The sequence below is a fragment of the Streptopelia decaocto genome, assembly GCF_964273445.1.
Source record: "Streptopelia decaocto genome assembly, chromosome: 10".
NCBI lineage: Eukaryota > Metazoa > Chordata > Aves > Columbiformes > Columbidae > Streptopelia > Streptopelia decaocto.
This window is the reverse complement of record NC_138665.1, coordinates 11375642-11397026: the sequence shown is the minus strand read 5'-3', so window position 1 is coordinate 11397026 and position 21385 is coordinate 11375642. Positions and strand designations below refer to the sequence as shown.

The 21385-nt window shown below is 39.2% G+C and overlaps 1 protein-coding gene across 1 annotated transcript in view; it reads left to right on the top strand.

Annotated features, from left to right (window-relative positions):
• The window catches only part of NRK (Nik related kinase), a 101227-nt gene extending 80860 nt beyond the window's left edge, over positions 1-20367 (top strand). Inside the window, exons 25-31 of the mRNA XM_082061808.1 lie at positions 1071-1214; positions 2449-2583; positions 4238-4338; positions 4868-5017; positions 8212-8371; positions 15493-15632; positions 16478-20367. Coding sequence (XP_081917934.1) covers positions 1071-1214; positions 2449-2583; positions 4238-4338; positions 4868-5017; positions 8212-8371; positions 15493-15632; positions 16478-16561 — 914 coding nt within the window. The 3' untranslated portion in view covers positions 16562-20367. The remainder of the gene's footprint in view (positions 1-1070; positions 1215-2448; positions 2584-4237; positions 4339-4867; positions 5018-8211; positions 8372-15492; positions 15633-16477) is intronic.
• The last annotated feature ends 1018 nt before the right edge of the window (positions 20368-21385 follow it).

Here is a 21385-nt window from a genome sequence, read left to right as displayed (position 1 = left end):
ATGAGTGCAGTCAGACAAGTTTTCAGCAACTGTAGACCTTGTCCCAGTCTCACAATAGCTGAGGTCTTGAGTAGTTCTAACCATCTTTCTACTTCAGAAGAACAGACCCACCCAGCCTTTTACTCCTCCTTGCTTTTTGAGTCTGGAATGGAAAATGAATGAAGTAGATGAAACATCATCCAAATGAAATGTAGATTTCCAGTTTACAGCTTCACAGATTTTGTGTAATGTATATTTGCAGGAGTCCGAGATTTTAAATTAAGAACAGAGCTGTGTGGCAAGGTCTGTAATTAAATGTGCGTTGAGGCTGAAGGGCACCAGGTACTCACCAGAGCATTGCCAGTAGAGGAGGTTGCTTGTTACAGCAGGATACCTCATGTCATTTCTTTGGAACCTGCTGATTAGGAAACATTGCTGTCATGCAAGCCAAACATAGGTTTTGTCATCCTCTGATGTCACCAACTCACTGGAGCTTTCTCTTCCTTGAGAGCGGTTGGATTTCAGATGGACTCTCTCCTTTAATTTGTCATTTGAAAGCATTCTTGCGAAACAGACCATTTTCAAACACTCCACTTCCTCTTAATAGCAGCAATTTTTCCCACAAGTTGGGTCATCCTGTGATTTGTGTGTTGTATTTGGGGAAAAAGGGAATTTTTTTTTTGGTGTTTTGTTTTTGGTTTTTAGTTGGTAGAGACCCTTAGATCATTTAGTTGCATCTCCTGTGTTGCCAGTGAAGTTGTGCTGGACTGGCGCTTCTGCGGTGCCCACAGGCACTTGAGAAGTTAGAGTTCTCAAAGTATTTTCTTTCTGTTTTAACCAACGTTGACTTCAGTGGAACTTCTCATCCTTCGTGCTACATGGGCATGTAAGTGTTCTGCTGGGTAAAAAGTGTAATGGTGAGATCCTTTTTTTCCTATTCATTTTTCTGGGAGAGCCTCCACAGAGTAACAGAGAAATTATCAGGTAGCATTAAGTGAGACTAAATTAGAATCAGTTGTCAAAACAATGAACACCCAGTGGCCTCTGAATTTGTGGTGATTTACACAGTATGTTTTTCCATGTATAAACAGGAGTAAATCTACTGGTGGGAACGGAGACTGGATTGTGGCTGCTGGACAGAAGTGGCCAAGGAAGAGTTTATTCGCTGATTACAAGGAGACGATTTCAGCAAATGGATGTTCTGGAAGGACTCAATGTGCTAATTACTATATCAGGTTAGTTCAGTGTCTAAAAGTATCTGACCTGCACTGGGGTTGGAAGCAATTAAAAAGAAGAATTAGGTTATAAACTAGGTTGAGGAATTTCCTCTTACAGAAAATCACAGGATGGTTATAGGAAAACTCCCTTGAATTTTTTATGTTTACATTCTCATTTGAGAGAGGCTTTGGGATATTTCATTACCCAGTTAATGTGTAAAATGGTTTGTGGGAAGTATGAAGTGTTTAATATCCTTAAAATTAACTGGTTCTCAGGAAGTTATAGTTTGTCAGTCTGTTTGCTCATTTCTGTGATGGGTGAGTGTCTAAGGGCAATTCTATTAAAGTATCATTAAACAACCTCATTCTGTGTTCACCAAGATGTATGGGCTGTAACACGAGAGTGATCTGTACTGTGAAAGCATCAGTAACAATAAATGGAGTGGTGCATTCAGCCTCTGCTGATAAACAGCTTGGACTCTGCAAGGTGCTCAGGCCCTTATTGCCCACGGTTGCGAGCAGCCTCGAAGGATGTTCAGTGCATCACGAGGTCAGAGATGCAGCTCCAGCAAGGAACGGCAGCTCCTTGTCTCCCATCCAGACTCACCGTGGTAGTCAATGGTGAGAGCTGTTTGTCCCTTACGGCCAGGTCCAGCTGATGATGTGACGCAGTCCTTGTCTTTAGACAAACCTGTGATGCCAGGCTGCTGTTGACCACATGTACTTATGAACCAAAGCAACAGAAAGACTGACCGAGATGAAAGATGACATTCTCACTTGGAAAGGCGCCCACGAGAAAATAGCTACATGTAGTGAAGATTGTCAGTTGATTAGAACTAAATGAATCACATTCAAAATGGCTATTGTAGGCCATACCTGTGTTCCTTCCTTCATATCAAAGAGTATATGAGAGTATATTATGAGAGTATATTCTGATAATACATGCATCTAGAGAGACCTGTTCTTTGGCTCAAGGGAAGAATTTTAGTCGGGTGTGAAAATCTTGCATGGAGCTTGAGTCACAAGGTGAGCACCCATGTTCCCACTCCGATAGGATTGCTCATGTTCTAGTTCCCTCTGCCTGTCACCGTCACACAGGGCTTTTCTTTTGTGCTGCTGGACTCTTCTCTCACCTTGACAAGACACAAAGACCCGCTGCACTCAGGGTCACAAAACTCTGGCTTTTTGTAAGTATGGGGGAGTTGGTACTTCAGCAAGTTAAAACCTTGTCTGTCTTTTTTGCAAATCCTAGGGAAGAAGAATAAGTTGAGGGTATATTACTTATCATGGCTGAGAAATAAAATTTTGCGTAATGATCCAGAGGTGGAGAAGCGGCAAGGCTGGGTGTCTGTGGGTGACCTGGAAGGCTGCGTACACTACAAAGTCGGTAAGGACTTTTTCTTTGTTTTTGTTTCCTTTGAGAGCTGCTTAAACATCCTTTTGTATCCTGTGACACCAGCATTTTTCTTCAGCTCTGTTTCAAGATTGTATTTGGCTTAATACCACTGAGCTCCTTCAAACCTCCTTGTTTTGCATGGCAGATGCTTTGTGCCCTGTCATTCCAGGTAGTATCTCCTCTTGCAGCAGTTACCAGATGATGTTATGGTGATAGCTGGAAGAAGGGAGCACCAGCCCTGGTCAGTTACTCAGTGGTTTGGAAGCTCTGCAGATACTTAAGATTTTAATTAGACTGATGTTTTCCACCTACATGCTATTCAGATTCCTTCCTGGCCCTGAGTAACTGCTAAGAAACTGGACTAATAAAGTCTAGGAAGTCCATAGGTAGATCAAATTGGATTTGCTACAGCTCATCCCTCTCTAGATTATAAAAGACCTAAATATACCTTTGTTTCGACTTACACACTGGAGATGGTACTGAAGCAGCTGAAAAAACATCTTATTTAGCTTTCAAGCAGTTCAGTCTTGAAGATGAACATCAGTATTGTGATAGTTTCTGTCATTTAACTGCATGAGGGGGTGTGATGTATAGTGCAAGTTTTGCTTTGGTGAAAGACAGTATATGAAAGTGGCACTTTTTTCAAAGTCAAATAGAAAAATGATATAGAGGAGTGCAGGAGCTGGCAAGGTGGCTGCCTCTCATAAACACCTTCCTTGACTTCTTTTTTTTGCTTGTATATCTCATGGTTTTAAAAGTGGCAAGGGTTAAATCCAAGAACGAATGTGAGACAGATGTGTGTTCTCGGTTTCTTTGTGATTATGTTAGAGCAAAGCACGCACGTATTCTACTTCAGTTGGTCACCTTTGCGTTTGGTGTGGAGGTATTTTGTTGTGGTTTGTTTTCAGTAGTTATCCTACAGTTAGGCAAACCTTACTTCAGTAGCGTAACACCTGCATCTTTTAAAAATCATTGCCAAGCAGGCAATAAAAAATAAAGGGTGAATGTGTTGGGTTACGATACCCTGGTGTTCTGTTTCCAAAGGAAATGCTTGTCTGTGGCAGGATGAAAACAAAATGTACAAAGCCTTAATTTTCAATCCCTGATTCTTCATTTATTCTCAATGGGTCCAACATGCCCTGAATCAGCTTAGAGGAAATTGCTCATCTCTTAAACGCTTACTCAGAAACATGGGTGTCCTTCGCCCACACAAGCCCTTGGAGATTTAACCCCACACAGGAACGGCGAAATGAAAATTCATCCTGCAGAGTGGAACAGAATTGTTAAGCCAACAACCACCGTTCCTCCAAAAGTAGCTTATTCACAACCAGCAACAATGGTGTTTGTTCACACTTAAAAAATAAAGTAGGTTGCCTTAGCTGCAGGGTTAAGACCTTTTTTCTGACCAGTAAGATATATAAAGTTAGCAGTCATCTGGCTTTGCTGAGAATAAACAAACTATAGGTTTTAAGTCAAGGTGTTGTCACTGATGATGTTAAACATTGATGTCCAGAATCCATTAGTCTCCCTTGCTGGATAATGTCTACCTCTACAAGTAGTCCAGTGAAATTATTTTATGTGATGAGATGGTCTTTGATTTAAGTGTCTGTCTGGTACCTAAGGAATTGTTCTTCTTGTATTACAGTGAAATATGAGAGAATCAAATTCCTCGTAATTGCTTTGAAAAACTCAGTGGAGGTTTATGCTTGGGCTCCGAAGCCTTATCACAAATTCATGGCTTTCAAGGTAGGTGAAACTTCACTTTGGTTCAGATATATCACTTTCTCACTGTCTCTCATTTACTCTTTGCTTTTGCTTTTTGTTGCTTTGTAGAACTCTTATTTCTAAGGATAAAATGAGTATTCCTTTAAAGAAAATGTACTTCATTTGACATAAATTGGAGATGGCAAGAATAAAACTGTCACAGTCATTATTCTGTTGGATGCGAATAACTTGTTTCACTGCTGTGCCAAAGTGTACATATGAGTTCACAAAGTTGATGCTGATTTCCCTCCAAAGAGGAAGAAATTGAACATGAATGGTACTCAGCCTAATTTTTGCATTGTCCGTTTCTAGAATCCAGATGTTTTCAACACATAAGTGAATTTTCCAGCTCTCCTTGCAGCTCAGTGGATGATGGATACTTAGCTCCTTAAATGTAACACACTAGTTAACAAAAATAGCTAATTTTTGAGTTTTGAAAATTCTTAAGATCATACGCGTAGATCTGTAAACACACAACTTTGTGCTATCTAGTGTATCTTTCTTTTTCCAGTCCTTTACCTCACTTCATCACAAACCACTGGCAGTTGACCTGACTGTTGAACATGGACAACGATTAAAAGTCATCTATGGCTCACTAGTAGGCTTTCACGCTATCGATGTGGACTCTGGATCTGTGTACGACCTGTACCTTCCAACACACGTAAGATACTCCACAAACTTTTGTAAATGCCTCTGTTCTTTGGGCTGTATATTGATGATAACCATGTTAAGAGTTGCGCTGTATTTCAAAAGACAGGGTAAGAGAATAATTATTGTATGCTAGTTAATAGAAAACCACTTTTCACATACTTTTATAATACTTAAGTTCTGTTAAAATGCTTTTATCAGATTTGGAATATCAATTTTAATGGTTTAGTGTCAGAAAATCTATTGTATGGACAGTAGTATTTTTAATTGATTTATGCTGGAAATTTAGGACTGCTTAAGCAATCAAAGACACAATAGTATCTACGTGAATTTAGGTGGCTTTTAAAATCTGACACTATACTTTTCAATCTGGCTGACACAGTGATTAAAGTATAACTGAATTGAGCTGAAATTTGACCTGGATTACAAAGACTTGCAACATATTTCATTCTTGATCCACTGCAAGATCCAGGCTCTGTGTGCAAAGTGTGATTTGCCTTGCAGTCATAACTCTGCAGAAACCCAGCTTCCAGACTAAATATATTTGCTGATCTTCTTACTATTCAGTTGCCCAAGAAATCAGTCCTTAAATTGCAAAGAATTTTTACATTTTCTACAGGATTTTCTCATTAGATTGTCAAAAAGTTGGCATGAAGATGTTGGTTTCGGTTTGGTGGATACATGTTGCATTGTGCATCTGTTTATTGAGGTGATGGTGATCACTAAATTCCTGCTTAAACTCAGACAACAGCAAAGTAATTCCCCTGCAGAAATGACTGCCTGCCATGCGGCTGTCCAATATGAAATCTGTGCTATGGTTTTAATCTTTTTGTTTGTTTGTAATTGTTTTAGCTGTTCTAGATAGTTCTTTTCAAAGGTGTGGCTCCCAAAAGCCAGAGAAACCTGGGGGCTTTGGTCCAGAAGACCAGCGGGTTCCCTTGGCTCCAGTGGCGGCTCCAGGCAAGAGAACTCCTGGGCACACTTGAACCTCCCTGGAGTCAAGAGAACTCCATAGGGGTAGAGGGTTTGCTCACCTGGGTGCCGTGGCCGCCTCCTGTCCCAAGGCAACGTGTCCCAAAGTGAATGCTCAGGAGATCTGGAGAAATCATCCCAGATCTGCATGATCTCTGCCTTGATCCCTTTTATTTTTTTAACTTATTTTTCCCCACTCTCAGCCCCACGTTTTCAAGCCAAATGAAAACCCACATCTCCCGTGCAAGCCACTTGAGCTGCTCTGATGAGTGATGGTTTTCAAATTCCGTCAGACCTGGGCCTCTGATGGACGCAGTGTTTGGTGGTGGCTGTTACGTTTATAAACTTCTCTTCAGTAAAAAGTTACTTTTCTAGCTGTCCAGAACAAACAGTTTCATCTGCTGAAAGCTTGTGCTGTTTGTTTCTGTGGCTGTTTTTGTTGTTCTTGCTTGTGCTGTTTGTTTCTGTGGTTGTTTTTTTTTGTTATTGGTTTCAGGGTTTCATTTTGAAGGGAATTAATATTTGTTTTGTTAGAGGGTTTATTTAATCTGACAATTAGTAGCTTTATTAACTACGTAACTATGAAAAATTCACATCAGTTTATCAATCTGTGTGTGGTGCCTGCCTACCATTTCTGGAAGCTGGTTGCTAAGCAAGGTGAATAATGACTTGTCAAAAAGATCATTAGCATAATAGCCCAAGATAACAAGGGCAAAGAAAAAAGTGAACCTTCTTAGAGGCCCTAGTTTTTCAACAGGCTGCAGATATAATTATGTACCTGATGAGAGAGATTTCCCAGGTGACTGCCCTGAATATATGGGGCACCTTTAAAACTGGCTCCACTTCTGTGTGCTCTTCAACCAAAAGTTAGTATGTACTAAAAATATATTTTCCCTTTAGAGTCCTAGACCTGAAATAAATCTGCTGCTACAGTGGCTCTTTTTTGGTATTTTATTATTTTAAAGAGCACCCGCTAGAATTGGGTAATTCCTTCGAGGAGCTTTGTGGTGGCGACAGACCAGACTTGAGCAGGCTGACTGCAGATACTCTTGCTCTCTGGTAGCCTCTGTTCCCAGTTCCCCACCTCTCTCTTCATCTCTCACCTGCTCCGATCGCTCATGCAAGTACCAAAGCAACGCCTTAAAATCGCTCTGCGACTCTGGATACCTGTTCTAGTGTTACGGATAGTTGTTGCGGAGGCACGGAGTCAAGTGGTTGGCCTGGGTGTATTCGGTTTGGCAAGTACAGCTTCAGTGCTTCTTTTCCTGTTCATTGTGCCCTTATGGTGTGTGTAAATGTATGTGCTTGAAGAAAACAAAGATCTGTGAGGTGCTGGCTTGTGAAAATGTTGTAGAAGCTCCAGTCGTACGCTTCCTATAAAAAAAATTAATTGTAGTGGTTTAATTAACAATTTAACATCCTGGTTTGAGTAATGCTTTAAACAAGGGAATGCTTTGAAATTGTTTTTCAAGGCTGTCCTCTTTTTCTTTCAAAAATGCGTTTGTAAAACCCCACCTTCACGGTTGTGTACTTCAACTTTTTTCTTCACTTGGGACACGTTGGCTTCTGGGAGGGATTCTAGTGCATTGAACAGCTGTTAAAATAACTTGTGTGCGTGAACCGCGCTGCTCCTGCAGCGTGCAGAAATGTGCTTAATGCCATTGAAAGGGGGAACTACATTTGGTGGAGGATGTGGGAAGGAAAGGACAGAGTGGCTTGTATTTGAAAGGTCCAGGTAACTTCTCAACTTGCTGTAAATATTGTTAAATTTACAGGTTTTAGCTTGCGTGGGGATAGGGAAGTATCGTGGAAGTGAAAGCACTGATTTCCTGGAATGTGGAAGCTTTTGTCCTTCCTCCATCTTCTGAAATAGTTGTGAATTCAAATTTATTTCGCCTCTCTTCTATTTATATAACACAAGTGTTTTGTGAGTGAGTAAATATTATTGTGTCTCAGTGGCTCCATGGCTTCTGGATACCAATTAATAGTGGCAAATATAAAGTGAAGTACTGAATGCTGATTTATTTGCAAACCTACTGTCACGTTCAAGGGGGGAGGGAGAAGGCCCGTTGCAGAGGCGAGCTGGCAAACTGTACAGCCTTTCTGAAAACAGGCATTTCTTTCACTTTCCATAAGCTAGTTCTTTTTATTGCTCTGCCAAGCTAGTTAGATCGATGTAGTCACTAAAATTGCAGTCCATTTTCTGATATAAATCTTAGTAAAATATGATTGCAGATCCAGGGGACTATTCACCCACATGCCATTATCATCCTCCCGAACACCAGCGGAATGGAGCTCTTACTCACCTATGAAGATGAAGGCATCTACATTGATATATATGGGCATTTCACAAAGGAAACTGTTTTACAGTGGGGAGAAATGCCAGCATCTGTAGGTATGTATGAAAAACAGCACTTTATTAAATATCAGATTCTGCTGCATGAAGCCTGACTTGTTTATGAGGTTTGTATTCACATGAAAGTGGTTGTATGGCACATAAAGCAACATCTGAGCAAAACAGATGTCTAAAGAGTAAACAGATTTATGTAAGTTTGTGTTCAGACAGCCAACGATTACAGTAGGGTCTTCACGCTTGGATCACGGAGGTTGTATTCTTGTCACGCTGTTTATTGCATCGTACCTTGACAGTACAGCCAAACTTCAGAGGATGCAGCTTACCACCAGTTTTCAGAGAGAGAAAGATGTGAATTAGAGGGGAAACAAGGTGTTCTTGTTTTCTACTTTGTTTGTAGTCCATAACATTTTAGGTAAAAATTCACAACTGTAAAGAAGTCAGTTAATGAGGAGGTCTGTAACTGCTGTCAAATGACCCCTTAATTTAATTGTTTTAAATTCAAATTGTTGCCAGTCCAGAGTATTTCTTAAAGATTTGCAATCTCTTTGTGTTTGCAGTTGGCTTTGTAGGAGAAGATTCTAATTGTAGCCAGGACAGCTGTTTGTTTCACCTTCCCCAGAGGGCTTCAAGTTTAACAGTGTGGGGAAAACCAAGAACAACACAGACAGATTTTTATTGTTTTATTATTTGTTGCTTTTAATTTCTTTTCTGGCTGACTCCTGTTCTGCATCTTAAAACATACCAACAAACAAGAAAAGCCCGAAACACTTAGATTGTGCAAAAGCATATTATTAGCTTGGCAGAAACTGCATACCACTGTGAAGAACCCAGGATGTTCACCTTTCTCCTTTCACTTCTAGTTGGGTATTTTTAGGAAAAGACCATTAAAATCACTAGAACAGCACCCTTAAGTAAATGCCAGATTTGACATTTGTAGAGGGTTTTGAAAAGTACTGAGGGCAAGTCCACCTCTGGCACACAAATTGCGACAGGAGAACTTATTTTTTGCACTGTTTCAATAAAATTCAGCAACTGTTTCACTTTCAAAAAACAGGTATAAGGTCATTAACTATATAGTGTTCACTTCTCATCACTAAGTAGTCCTAACTCCAATTTTCAGCCCATATTCAGGGCTACAGGGCATAATTAAAATATTCTCCATTTTTCATAGGAATATCTAATGGTCTTTGATATGTTGAAGTTGCTCATTCCTTCTGAGTTAACATTAGAAATACCATAAGAAATAATCCATAATCAAAGGGCAATTACTCTACCAGGGTAGGAAAAGCTCTAACAAGAAGTATTGAACGTAAGTAGAAGCTGCACTGACGAATACGATCTGAAAGAGACAGAAATTTTCAGGAAAGTGTGTTGTTGTGGGACGTGCTTCCTTACGCTAGTACAGTTCAGTAGCAAGCTTCGGAACATGAACACTGCCTTCAAACTGCCATGTCTTATCCACTTCATAGTGTGCGTACATGATATGTAATTTCCCTAAACTTTTAACCTCTCCTTTGTTTTTCCCACGTGTTAGAACTCCTTTTTCCTGCCTTGGGAATTAAAAAGTCAGCTGCATTTATATAAGTGTCTTGCCAGAGATTAACCCTAATCTCACGTTTAATACTTTTGAAAACATGGATGTTATTTGCAACTATTACAGGCTTTTCTAGTTGTAGTATTCTTACTATATACAATCTCCTAAAGAGTCACGGTTAGTAGATAGATGGTGTGTTTCAAAGCTGCATGATATATAAGGAACAAAGGCACAAAGGCTTTCTTACATCCTGCTTTAGAAAGGGGGGTATGTTGCAAGAAGGGTCATGTAGATCTATGACTCCTGCTTGGAAATTTGCAGTTTGTGTCACCAGGCGCTGATGGCTCTCAAAGCTTTTTTCACTGAATGTACCCAGAGGCTGCAGGAGTCCCTCACAAGTGGAGCAGAGAGATCTGAAGCCTAAGCCTGCCTTTCTAATGTTTCAGAAAGCACTGAATCATCAAACCCGCAGATAGGAGAGATAGGTTTGTAAAGCGTTCCTGTAGCCTGGAAATCACACTGCCTTCACTTCAGTAAAAATTTCCTTGTGTGTACCCAGCTGGCATTGAAGTGAATAAAGCTTCACCACTTTGCAATATGAGATCCTTTGTGCCAGGTAATTAGTCTAATTTAAAACATCCTTCAGTATATGTCTGGCTAGGCATTCTCAATTTCTCAAGGCTGATTACATCTTAATAGAAGGAATGCCATTTGGACACTCGCCTTTCCATGTGTTTGTGCAGCTATTTCTCCTGTTCTTCAGCACACCTCTGTGATAATCATTTGCACGGAAAGCTATCAGTATGAAATTGCCTAAGCATTTTTGTCACAGTATTTTAGGGCAGTTAAATAGGAAGAGGATAAAGAAGCTACTTCTGAGGGTGGCATTCCTGTCTGGTCAGTTTTACTGTGTAGAAGCTAGGAGTTTTGTCTATGTGAATAGTTTAGATTTTCTCTGTAGTCAGTCTAGAGGAATGGGAACCACCAGATGGGAAGGTGATGCCCGTCCAGGAACAGGTCGCTGGGATGGGTGTAATGAAGCACCCTGCTGAGGAAGCAGGAAGCATGAGATGTGGAGGGCGAGGTTAGGAGAGCTGAGTGAACAGCCAGCTTGTTGTACAATTTCTTCCAGTGCTCAGAAAGCAAGTGTGCAGGTTCTTTTTGGAGGGAAAATGTCTGTATCCATCCATCCATCTATCTCTTTCATTGTTTATACTTATGCAGGTTCCAGAGTGAAGGGCCACATCCTCCAAACAGCCCCTCTCAGTTGTCATTTGAAAATTTTCCAATATGTGAGCTTGAGAACCCTTGTGTTGCTGCTGCTGCTGCAGCACTTCTGCTATCTCAGAAATTGATTTTTTTGGCACAGAAACTGTCCATCTTTGATGTGGTACAAGATTCATTTGACTTCTGATTGGAATCATATTTCTGTTAAAAACAAATTAACCCAACCTATAACTCAACACACAAGTCAAACTTTAAACAAAGAACTCTGTTAACTATTATTTTAATAATTGTTTCCCACTAGCTTCTTTTAATTTTCTTGATCCTTTGAAATGCTTGGCTCCAGATGAAAACATTAGCTGTTATGAGAGAAGTGTGAATAACTGTCTTACATGCATGGCCAAACTTAGGGGGAACTTGAAAGTTTCATAAAAGATCCCATTTTTGTGGAATTCCCTGACTTTAGGTGGTCTGAAATGGGTCTGTATGAGCTTATCTCAAAGTTTTCACTCTGTGTTTCAGAAATAGAAAGGTCTTGTGTTAACCTCAGGGTGCCCTCTAGCCATCCTTTGCTCATTTCTTAATGTCTTTAAACAATTATTTTGAAAGAAAATTTTTGTAGTTGGTGAGAATATATTGACTACCAAAAAAATTTAGTTTGTATTATAATTGATGGATTTAGGGCACAGAGCCTAAATATAGCTTACCCTCACAGTCTAAGTTGGGACCTCTGTGACCGAACGGTTAATAAGAAATTGGAGAGAGGAAACTCAAATCCCATGGGAAATTAAAATTGTGGAAGTACTCATATCTAAGTTTAATCTGAAAGATATTTCACATACATAGGGCTAACTACAAATATAGCTGCAATATTTTCTCTTTATAAAACAGGATTAAAAAAGGGCTTTAAGAAACATCAAGTTAATAAGATTTGGGAGCACTTTTGCCCTATTGTGTGAGTAATGAATTATTTACAGTATGTAGTCTTAGAGAGCTGGCACAAAACTGATATTCCCAGAGTAGAGAACCAATAAAAGTCCTTATTTCCTTTGCTGTGTGCAAAAAGCGAAGGAAATAGAAATGAAGTTAAAAGGATGTTACGTAGAGAAACAAACAGCATTACCAAAAAGCGGGTGAATTACTTGCTCAGTGCTCTGTGAACATGCCTACCAGTTCTTCAAACAGTTGCTGTCTGGCTCATGCACAGAAAACGCCTGTTCGTGCCTGAATCGTTCCTGTTGGTCACATCTCCTGCGCTCTTTTTCCCCAAGAAACAGCAAAAAGCGTTCAAAGAAGCAAACTGTCACCCCAAATACATTTCCGGGTTATCAGTTCTACTGGAATAATTACAAAGGAGTGAGCAGCAACTGGGAGCAGAGATGCAGAGACACATACAAGTTACAAAAAAAAATTTAGTCATACATTTATTCCTAGCTTGCCTGGGGTGGTTAGGGAACCCTATGTGACAGCCCTTTGTCCAGTGCAATCTAACCAAAACATACAGCAGAAAAACACCTGCCTTCCATGGTCGATGTCTTAATTTGTCCTCTTGTGAATTTATCTAGCTTTAGAGGCTTTTTTACCTTCTTGATTTTGACGCTCTAGCCTTTCTCATTTAGTAAAAGTTTTCCACAGCTATGTCTGGAGGAAGGAAAATACCCACTTTTATCCAGGTAACAAAAATAATAGCAGTAAAACTATTAAACAGAATTGCACAAGAAAAGTTCATTTCTCAATTTTCCTACCCACAATTGCTTAAATTCAGCAGCAGTTAATTCTTTTAATTCCTATTCAGTTTGTTTATTTCTAACTTCTTGATTTATCTGGAACCGGTTGCCAGGGGAATTTTTGCAGGCTCCATCCTTAGAGGTCTTCAAGGTCAGGTTAGACAAACAACTGTCAGCAGTGATACCGATGTGGCACAGAGGTACGAATGGAAGACAAGGTGCATTAAGGTCCTTTCCTGCCCTGTTTCTGTAATAGTAATCAGAAAAGCCCAATTTGATGATATTTTGCTAAAAGCTGGCCTAATTCTGCTCTCATGCAGAGGTCATTTGGGAATAACCACTTAGGGCAGTGAGCCAAATTCAATACTTGAGATCAGAAAAGGGATTTTTTTAAGGGGAAGAGTTTAAAAAAGAAAAGCAAGGTTAAGAAGGGAAGTGAGACTGTAGCAGTACCTGGGTTTTGTGGTAGCAAGTGCATTTGTGTCATTCACACAGAGTATATGCTGGTCTAAGACTGAGATCATTGGCTCAGTCAGGGATGCTTTACAGAACTTCACGGATCTAATATGGCTCAGTAATTTCTTTCACTTTTCCTGTCTCCCCCAGCATCTCCCCTTGAAGCAGTTACTTCCCCGAATGGGGACTCTGCTCAACTTAATACACATTGTAAACAGGAACTACCAAGTCTTGCCCCACATTTAGAGCATTGCTAGTGCTTTCATGATGTTACAAAACTGATTTTGGTCTCGCTTTGCTATACTAAGTTTATGGCATGTATTCTTTGATGTCCCAGGGAGCAGCGCTGCTGTAAATGGTATAACAAGAACCACACAGCTCATGCACAACTTTAGGTCTTTTAAAATATGCAGTAATCTGGGTGAGGCAGGGGGAGGTTACTGTGGTGTCAGTTGTTACAAAAAATAGAAAATGTCTGAGTATTGTATCATTTTCATCTTCATCACTTTATGCGTGGTCTGGTCCTACCTTTTTAGACATTAACTGCACATTGCGTGGGTGCTGCCCTGGTGCTCATCACGCTGCTGCAGGGATTCAGAAATGTTAACGACAGACTTCTTCACAGCCTACAGCAACAGTGCCCTGCTGTAAAGCCTAGGAACTGAAGCATAAACAAGAGACTAGAAAAAGTATTGATTTCAGGTGTTCGATTTTTTGAAAATACCCCTCCCCACCTTCTCCCACTTATCCTCGGTTGCTTACTGCCATTTTGCTTTTCAAACAGGATGGTTTCTTCCTCTTTCTACATGACTGCGATACTGGGAAAGAATTTTCTTGGTCTCAGCTCTAGTGGCAAGGAAGCCTTCAGTGTGCACAAACAACAACTGAAAAGAAAGTCTACTAAACAGATTTAGGGGAAATTCATACACTTTGAGGAAACTAGGATCCCAACATTGTAGCAAAACCACATATGGTTCCAAGGAAGTATAATTTTCATACACCTCTTCTGACAAGAATTATAAAGCAAGGATTCCAAGTTAATATTAAATCAACAGCTGCTAGAAGAAGGACATACAGTCAGGCATATTGCCTTTACTTTCTGCTGTCATTCTAAAGTAGGATCGCAGGCTGTTGCTTCCTATATCAGTTTGTACTGAAAGTTTGATTTTTAGACAAAAATCTAAATATGGAAGGTTTTAAGGAACAGACTTGCTAATAATGTAGGGCAGGCAAGCACTGTCCACTGAAGCTAAAAACCAGTCAAATGCACACATTCCCTCTAGATAATTTCAGAGCACCAAAATTCTCAGACTAATAACAGTTCATAGCTTAGCAAGAACAATTTTTGAGCATTGACTGTCAATAGAGCATAACTAATGTGTTTTTACCTTGGAAGCCCATACATGCACTAATCAGAGGGCTTTCGCTGAAACTGTGCCTCATTTGAAATGTGTGGTGTTAACTCCTTCATGACTATTCCAATTTCTCATCTAATTGCCAGATTTAAAGGGAGACGCACAGTAAGCTTCCACAGAGCTGGAGTATCTTATTTTGGTTTTCGAGATATTGAATGTAACCAGTGATGGGAAGACAATAGCTAAGGACACCAAAGTAATCATGCCAGAATCTCAGATTCAAAAGTATTTAGGTTTCCAACTAAGCTGAGCTCTGTAGTAAATACAAACCAAACGTCCTAATAGGAAGGTATAGAGAACACAAAGTCAAGACTTTTCTTGGACATGTAGAATGAAAAGATGAGAGGCAAAATGGGCACAAGTTGCACCAAGAGAAATTCCAATTAGGTATTGAGAAGAAATTTTTAACCTTGAAAGCAGTGATGCATTGCAGCAGAGGCTCAGAGAGGTTGTGAAATATCCATCAAAACATGTCTGGACAAGGTCCTGAATAATCTTATCTAATCTGGCCCTGATTTGGGGTGAGGGTTAAACAAGAGGCCCTTCAGAGATTTCCTCCAAACTTTCATGATTCTAAAATCACAAAATACATAAGTGGCATGCCTTTGGGTCTAGAAGAAAAAGTAAGTCTGAGAGTAGAAACTGAAATACAGTTATTGTTCCCAAGGCTATGTAAATTAAAATACAAATAATTCAGAATATATTGTTATCAAAGAGAAATGCTTCAGATCCATATTGACATAAATGAAGTAAAAATCAGTTTTTCAGCTGTTAAACTATCTCTTTTTTTTTTTTTTTTTCCAGCTTACCTTCAATCTAATCAGGTCATGGGCTGGGGAGAGAAGGCGATTGAACTACGCTCTGTGGAAACAGGAAATCTGGAAGGAGTATTTATGCACAAGAAAGCACAGAAGCTAAAATTTCTATGTGAAAGAAATGACAAGGTATGGAGATGATTACAGTGTGGCGATTTAGCAAAAATGAGTGATGGCTGACTATGACACTAAGACCATTTAATTTTTGTAACTTTCTTTTTACATTGATTATTTCTTACCTTAGTATAATTTCCCCATTCAAAGCAAATGTAGTCACAAAGCACACACTGTGCGTATTCCACACTTTCACACGACCCTACTTTAGCCAGCTCTGTTATAACTCCTGTTGCACCCAGCCTTATCTGGTATCAGAAGTGATAACAGACACTGCTAACTGGCCAGACTCCAGCAAAACAGGTGTACTGGGGAGGGCTGGTGAGCCAGCCTTGATAATGCCCAATTACAGGACTGCCTCTCCTTGGCTACCCAAATTACAGCCAATTCCGGGCAGCCATCATGAAAAACAAAACAAAAAACAAACAAAACCACACACACAAAAAACACCAGTGCTCTAATATTTGAGATACTGCAGACACTAGAATGTGGATAATCAAGTATGATTGCTGCATTTAGCAGTGCTTGATAAATTTTCTGTGAAACTTGCTTAGCCCCACTGACATATTTAGAAAACTGGGGCCCCAAAACTGTTTAGATTAATTATTTTTAAATGTTCTCTTGTGTCTTTCTGAATAGGAGAAGAGGTACATCAAAATATACCCAGTTGTACTCACAAGCATAGTTTCACTTTTAAAAGTTTCTTATGGGATTAAAATTGAACTGTGAGATATATATACATGTATCTCCTTGTGTTTGGGACTGTGGCATTTTCTCAGATTTCACATATGGGTAAAAATATTCTCATAAATGTAGACTGACAGCATATCTTCTCTTTTTTTTTTTCCCTCTCTTTCAAGGTGTTCTTTGCATCTGTACAGTCAGGAGGCAGCAGTCAAATATATTTTATGACTCTTGGTCAAAATGTACTATTCAACTGGTAAATCACTTCAAAATGAAGGATGCTTTGAAATTCCCTGTAGGTAGCAGTGTAAAATGCTTGGAGGTAATATACGCAAATTTGCACTTTTTACCTACAAAGATTTTGCCATTATTAACTTATCAAAATTCATATTCTTTCAGTTGGGAAAGAATTCCATTTTCCTGTCAAAGTATTGCAAACCTTGTTTGTCTTGTAAAATGTGTTGCAAACCAAGATTGTATTCACAGTGCCAGGAGAGAACAACTTTAATGAAGAATGTAGCCAGTTGAAGAGGTTCCTGTACTCTGAAACGTGTACAGTTTCATTTTCACAGATGATGTAATGTTGTTATCTTGAACTGATGTCTTTCTCTTTTTGGACAGCAACATCTCTAATTAGATCTATAAACACAAACAAGTTGTGTGACAAACTGGCATCTACTTTATTTTGAACTGGGTTTTGGCTTGTTTTGCATTTTAAGCAAGCTGGCACCGTTTTACCAAGACTCAGTTGCCCAAGTCTTGTAACAGGTGAAAGAGCAAGTGTTCATGATGGGGCCTAACGCAGATGGGGATGCTCGAGGGATCAGCCGTATCCTGTGCTAGGTAGACAGGTGCATTTCACTGCAGAGCTGTAAAAGCAGCTACTTCTAGACACGTGCCCCATCTGGTAGATTTTACAAAATGCAGGGGACAGACTTCATGTTTCTCTCAGGGCTGGATGCCTGAGCCCGTAGACACAGTTACTGTAGAATGTATTTGTAAAAAGAGTTCAAATAGTAGTTTGTCAAAATCATATGTGCATAAAGCCTTGTGGACCTGAACCTGTAACTTTTGTTCAAACATGGGACCCGCACTCATATGAGTTGATTTAAAGGCACTACCCATGTATATAAGGGCACAGGACCAGGCACCATCTTTTCTTCCCTTCTTGCTCTTTCAGCAGCAAGTCTTTCATGTATTTCTGTGTAAATATATTCTTTCCACAAGGGATGTTAAGATTAACAAATGTATTCTTAATATAGTTATGAAAATATCCAAAGAGTTAATCTATTATAAATAGAAAATATAAATAATTTCAGGTGCTTTCTATGCTAATTACATCTAAATAAAGCTGCATCCACTAGTGTTATTGGTGCCAGTGTTTCTGCATAAACTCTGTTCTCAGGGGCTTTGTAACTTGGCCATAACTATACAGATATTATATATATATATATACACATACACTATATATCATATACTATGATTAAATGGTATGGTTTAATGCAATCCTCATTTAGGTGATTTTTGGATGTGCTTTGAAAATGGAAAGCATCAAATGTAATACAAAAGAGCTCATTCCAGACATGATACAGTATAGATGACACTGTAGGTGAAAGTGAAATTGCTAGCTACAGTGTTTGAAAATAGATTTTTTTTTTTTTTTTTTTTTTTCTTGAAATATGTGATACTGAAAGGTGCAGGGAAAGTGCATTGGAATATCTGGTCGTCTACCTCAAGGATGTTCATTCAAAATTGATGAAGAAGGCGAGAAAGAAAGCTGTTAAAACTGGTAGCTGTTTTGTATAGTGTGTCAGGTGAAGTTAGTGTTAGCAGTCATGCTGTGACTGACAAGTGCTGTGATTGCAACCATCAGCCCCAGAACTGGCGTCCTTGTATATGTCAGCAGAGAATCAAATTAGGGGCTAATCATCCTTTGCCCCCTTTCCTGTGCTGGCACCTCAACAGCTGTTGCTACCTGTGCTCTTTGGCTATGTGGAGGACTGCACTTTCCAAAGTTATTAGCCTAGCACTTTTCACAAGCACTAGTGTATCTCAAAATGTATAGGTTTTTTATGAAGTATTTTCCCTTTAAATGTTTTAACTTACAGAAAAATAAGCCTAAGGCCACACAAAAAAATATGTGCAGTTAAATACTCAAAGTGGTTCTTAATGTATGCAAGTAATCAGTTTAGATGCAGGCTTAAAATTTGAATGCTACACTGTGCTCAGACAGAGCTGTGTGAAAACAGGATGTCTCTGTCTATTTGCAGTAATGATCCTACCTGTTGCCAATGCTAGGTCTGGGACAAATGAGCAAAACGTGGCTTGGCTGCCATGCTAATCAAAACTGGACTTTTTTGTATCCACAAAAAAAAAAAACCCAAAATAAAAACAAACCCAAAAATAATAACAAGAATAAACAATGAAGATATGACTAAAACCAAAACAAAGGAAAAAAAAAAAGCCACACACACAACTAAACCAACCCAAGCCTTTAACACCTGTAACAGAAACAGAGATGAAAGTTACAATTACAGGCATAAAATAATTTGCAGACAATCAGAAATACAATTTAATTGCTTTCAACTTAAAAGTCTAAGAGTGAGAAGGAAGAACAGCTTTCATTTTGTACCCAGTAGGTATGCAAAACTTTCTTGCAAAACTGCTAATGCTATAAACAATCAGTGATCCAGGCTGCACTATATTATTTTCTAAAGTGTGCTTATCATAGCAGCTTCTGCATTACAAGGGATGCATGTGAATTTTTTCCCTCTCCTATTATGGTGTCAACAGATAGGAGGCAGATTTTTTTTTCTTGATGCTGGGCACTAGTTAAATAGAATTTAGCAGAGAACGGTGGGAATTTAGAACAACTGATATCAACAGAATAAAGAAGCAAATGTGATCAAACTTGTTAAGTTGACACGCTGTAAAGATGTTAAGCTCCATACCAAGAGGGGGGAAAAAAGATCAAGAGAGAAAATGTGCACTATTACATTGATATTTTAATTTTTCATTCTTTTTTCTTCTATTAGCTCTCTTTTCTCTCCATCTATGTCAAGGCAGGGGGTTAGATTTTTCATCTGACACTTTGCACAAAACTATTGGAATTATTTGGGTTACATCCATGTGTAAACATGGAAAGAATGAAGTTTATAGAGGTGAATGCTTTGAAAGGATTTAGAAGTGGTATTGCAAATAGCAATAGCAACTAGATGCAACAAGGAGAAGACTGTGGCATATTTTTTTTTATTAAGAGAAAATCAGAACAGCTGAAAATTAAAAAGAGCCTAGAGATGTTGAGAAGAGTAACAGAAGAGAGTGGAAGTGACTGAAGAGGTGGGGAAAGCTGAAGAAAATAAACAGGAGTAGCCAAAGGGGAGTGAGTGGATGTCTGGAACAGTGTATTGCTGTAGGAAGAATTAAAAAAAGGAGTTAAGGGATGTTAAGGAAAAGGAAGTAACCAAAGAAATGGAAAGTTATCGGGAGTGACCAGCTGGTCTGAACACTGAATGAGTGTTCTGAAAAACTGTTCAGCTCAAAGCAAAAGTTCAAAGGCAGGAAGAAAAAAAAAATTCCAGAGACACAAGTTTATCCTGACATAAATTTAACTATGCAAAATGTGTATCAGATTTGTAGTTTCATTTTGTGAGGCGTTCCTCTAGCTGTACCCTTTCACTAACTTTTAAAATCAAGGAGTAAACTGATTAACAATGTATTTTTCTAGTGATGTCACTTTGATGTGAACAAATGCTACAGGGGCAGAAGGGCAGAATGTTAAGGATCCCTGTCAGTAATCCTTTGGTACATGCAGTATCCTAATGGCAGGTGGTGCTCTTAATCTTATATTTGCCAAACAAGATTGTGCTAATAACTGCAGCAAGGTAGTACTGGATGTGCCTGCTTTCATTTTAGGAACAGTGAACTCTATTCTGGAGCCTGAACCTTGACACATGACTTTAAAACCTGGGAACGATACAAGCCTATGTACTGTGCGTTATGTATTGTTCCCTAATGTTGAAGTTGTACAACTGAAACAGTAATAAAAAAATACTCTGAAAATCAACACTATATTGTGCTTGTAAAATTCTGTTCTATTTACATAAACTACTGTAAAAATGATTAAAAGTTTTGTTATTGTTTTCCAAATCCAGTCAGGATCCCTAGGGGAACATCTACATCTGCCTATAGAGACAAATTAATTTATTTTCTCGCAGTGGATAAAGATGTTGAGGTGACAGTGTGAGATTTCAGCCTAGACAGAGTGGCAGTAAGGGTGACAGCCAGCGCTGTGCTGTCTGTGCTCTAATGAGCTTCCCAAGTGAGTTTCTGTGCTGCCGCCTTTCTCTTTACAGAAATATCCAGTGGGATGAGGGCAGCAGAACTGAAGTGAAATGACAGCTTGCAGTCACTGACACTGCAAGATCTGGCTTTTATGCATGTGTATCAGCCTGAATGCCAGGTTACCCCAGTTCACTTCTTCTCAGGTATGCTCATGCAGTCTTTGTTGCTGCATATAAAATGTATTGCTATACATGATGGGAAGTGTGATAGCATGTTGTAGCTGCACGGCCTAAGAACAAGAATTAGGAAATTGACCATTTATGTCAGTTTTTGGAGTTGGAAAGGGTGAGGGCATGAGGCAAGATTTACCTTAATTTTCTAAAATGAAAAATACCTTTCATCAATGTTATATGTCTCTCAAGCTAGCAGAGCATGCTGTTTCCAGCATTTAATGTATGGAGTGGAATCTGTATCGTAAACTTAAAGATATCGTGGTTGCTTGATTGGTTATATAGCTTAGTTTTTCCAGTCATTATTGTTCTTTCCACCAAAAGTTACTTCTGAAGTTCAGTAATACAGTACACCTGGAAACTTCAAATGAGTTTCACTCCTCAGCACAAGAGGAAATACATCAGGCTTCACTTCCAGTACAATTCCATCTGTTGGACAGGAGACTTTTCTCTCCTTTTTATTTGCTTACCTCCTTTAAAACCAGGAATAATTGTAGTAAGTAGAGAAAAGCAAGAATTCTGGCTTCCTTCTTTAACTGTGATTCACTTCTGCACCGATGACTGCTATGA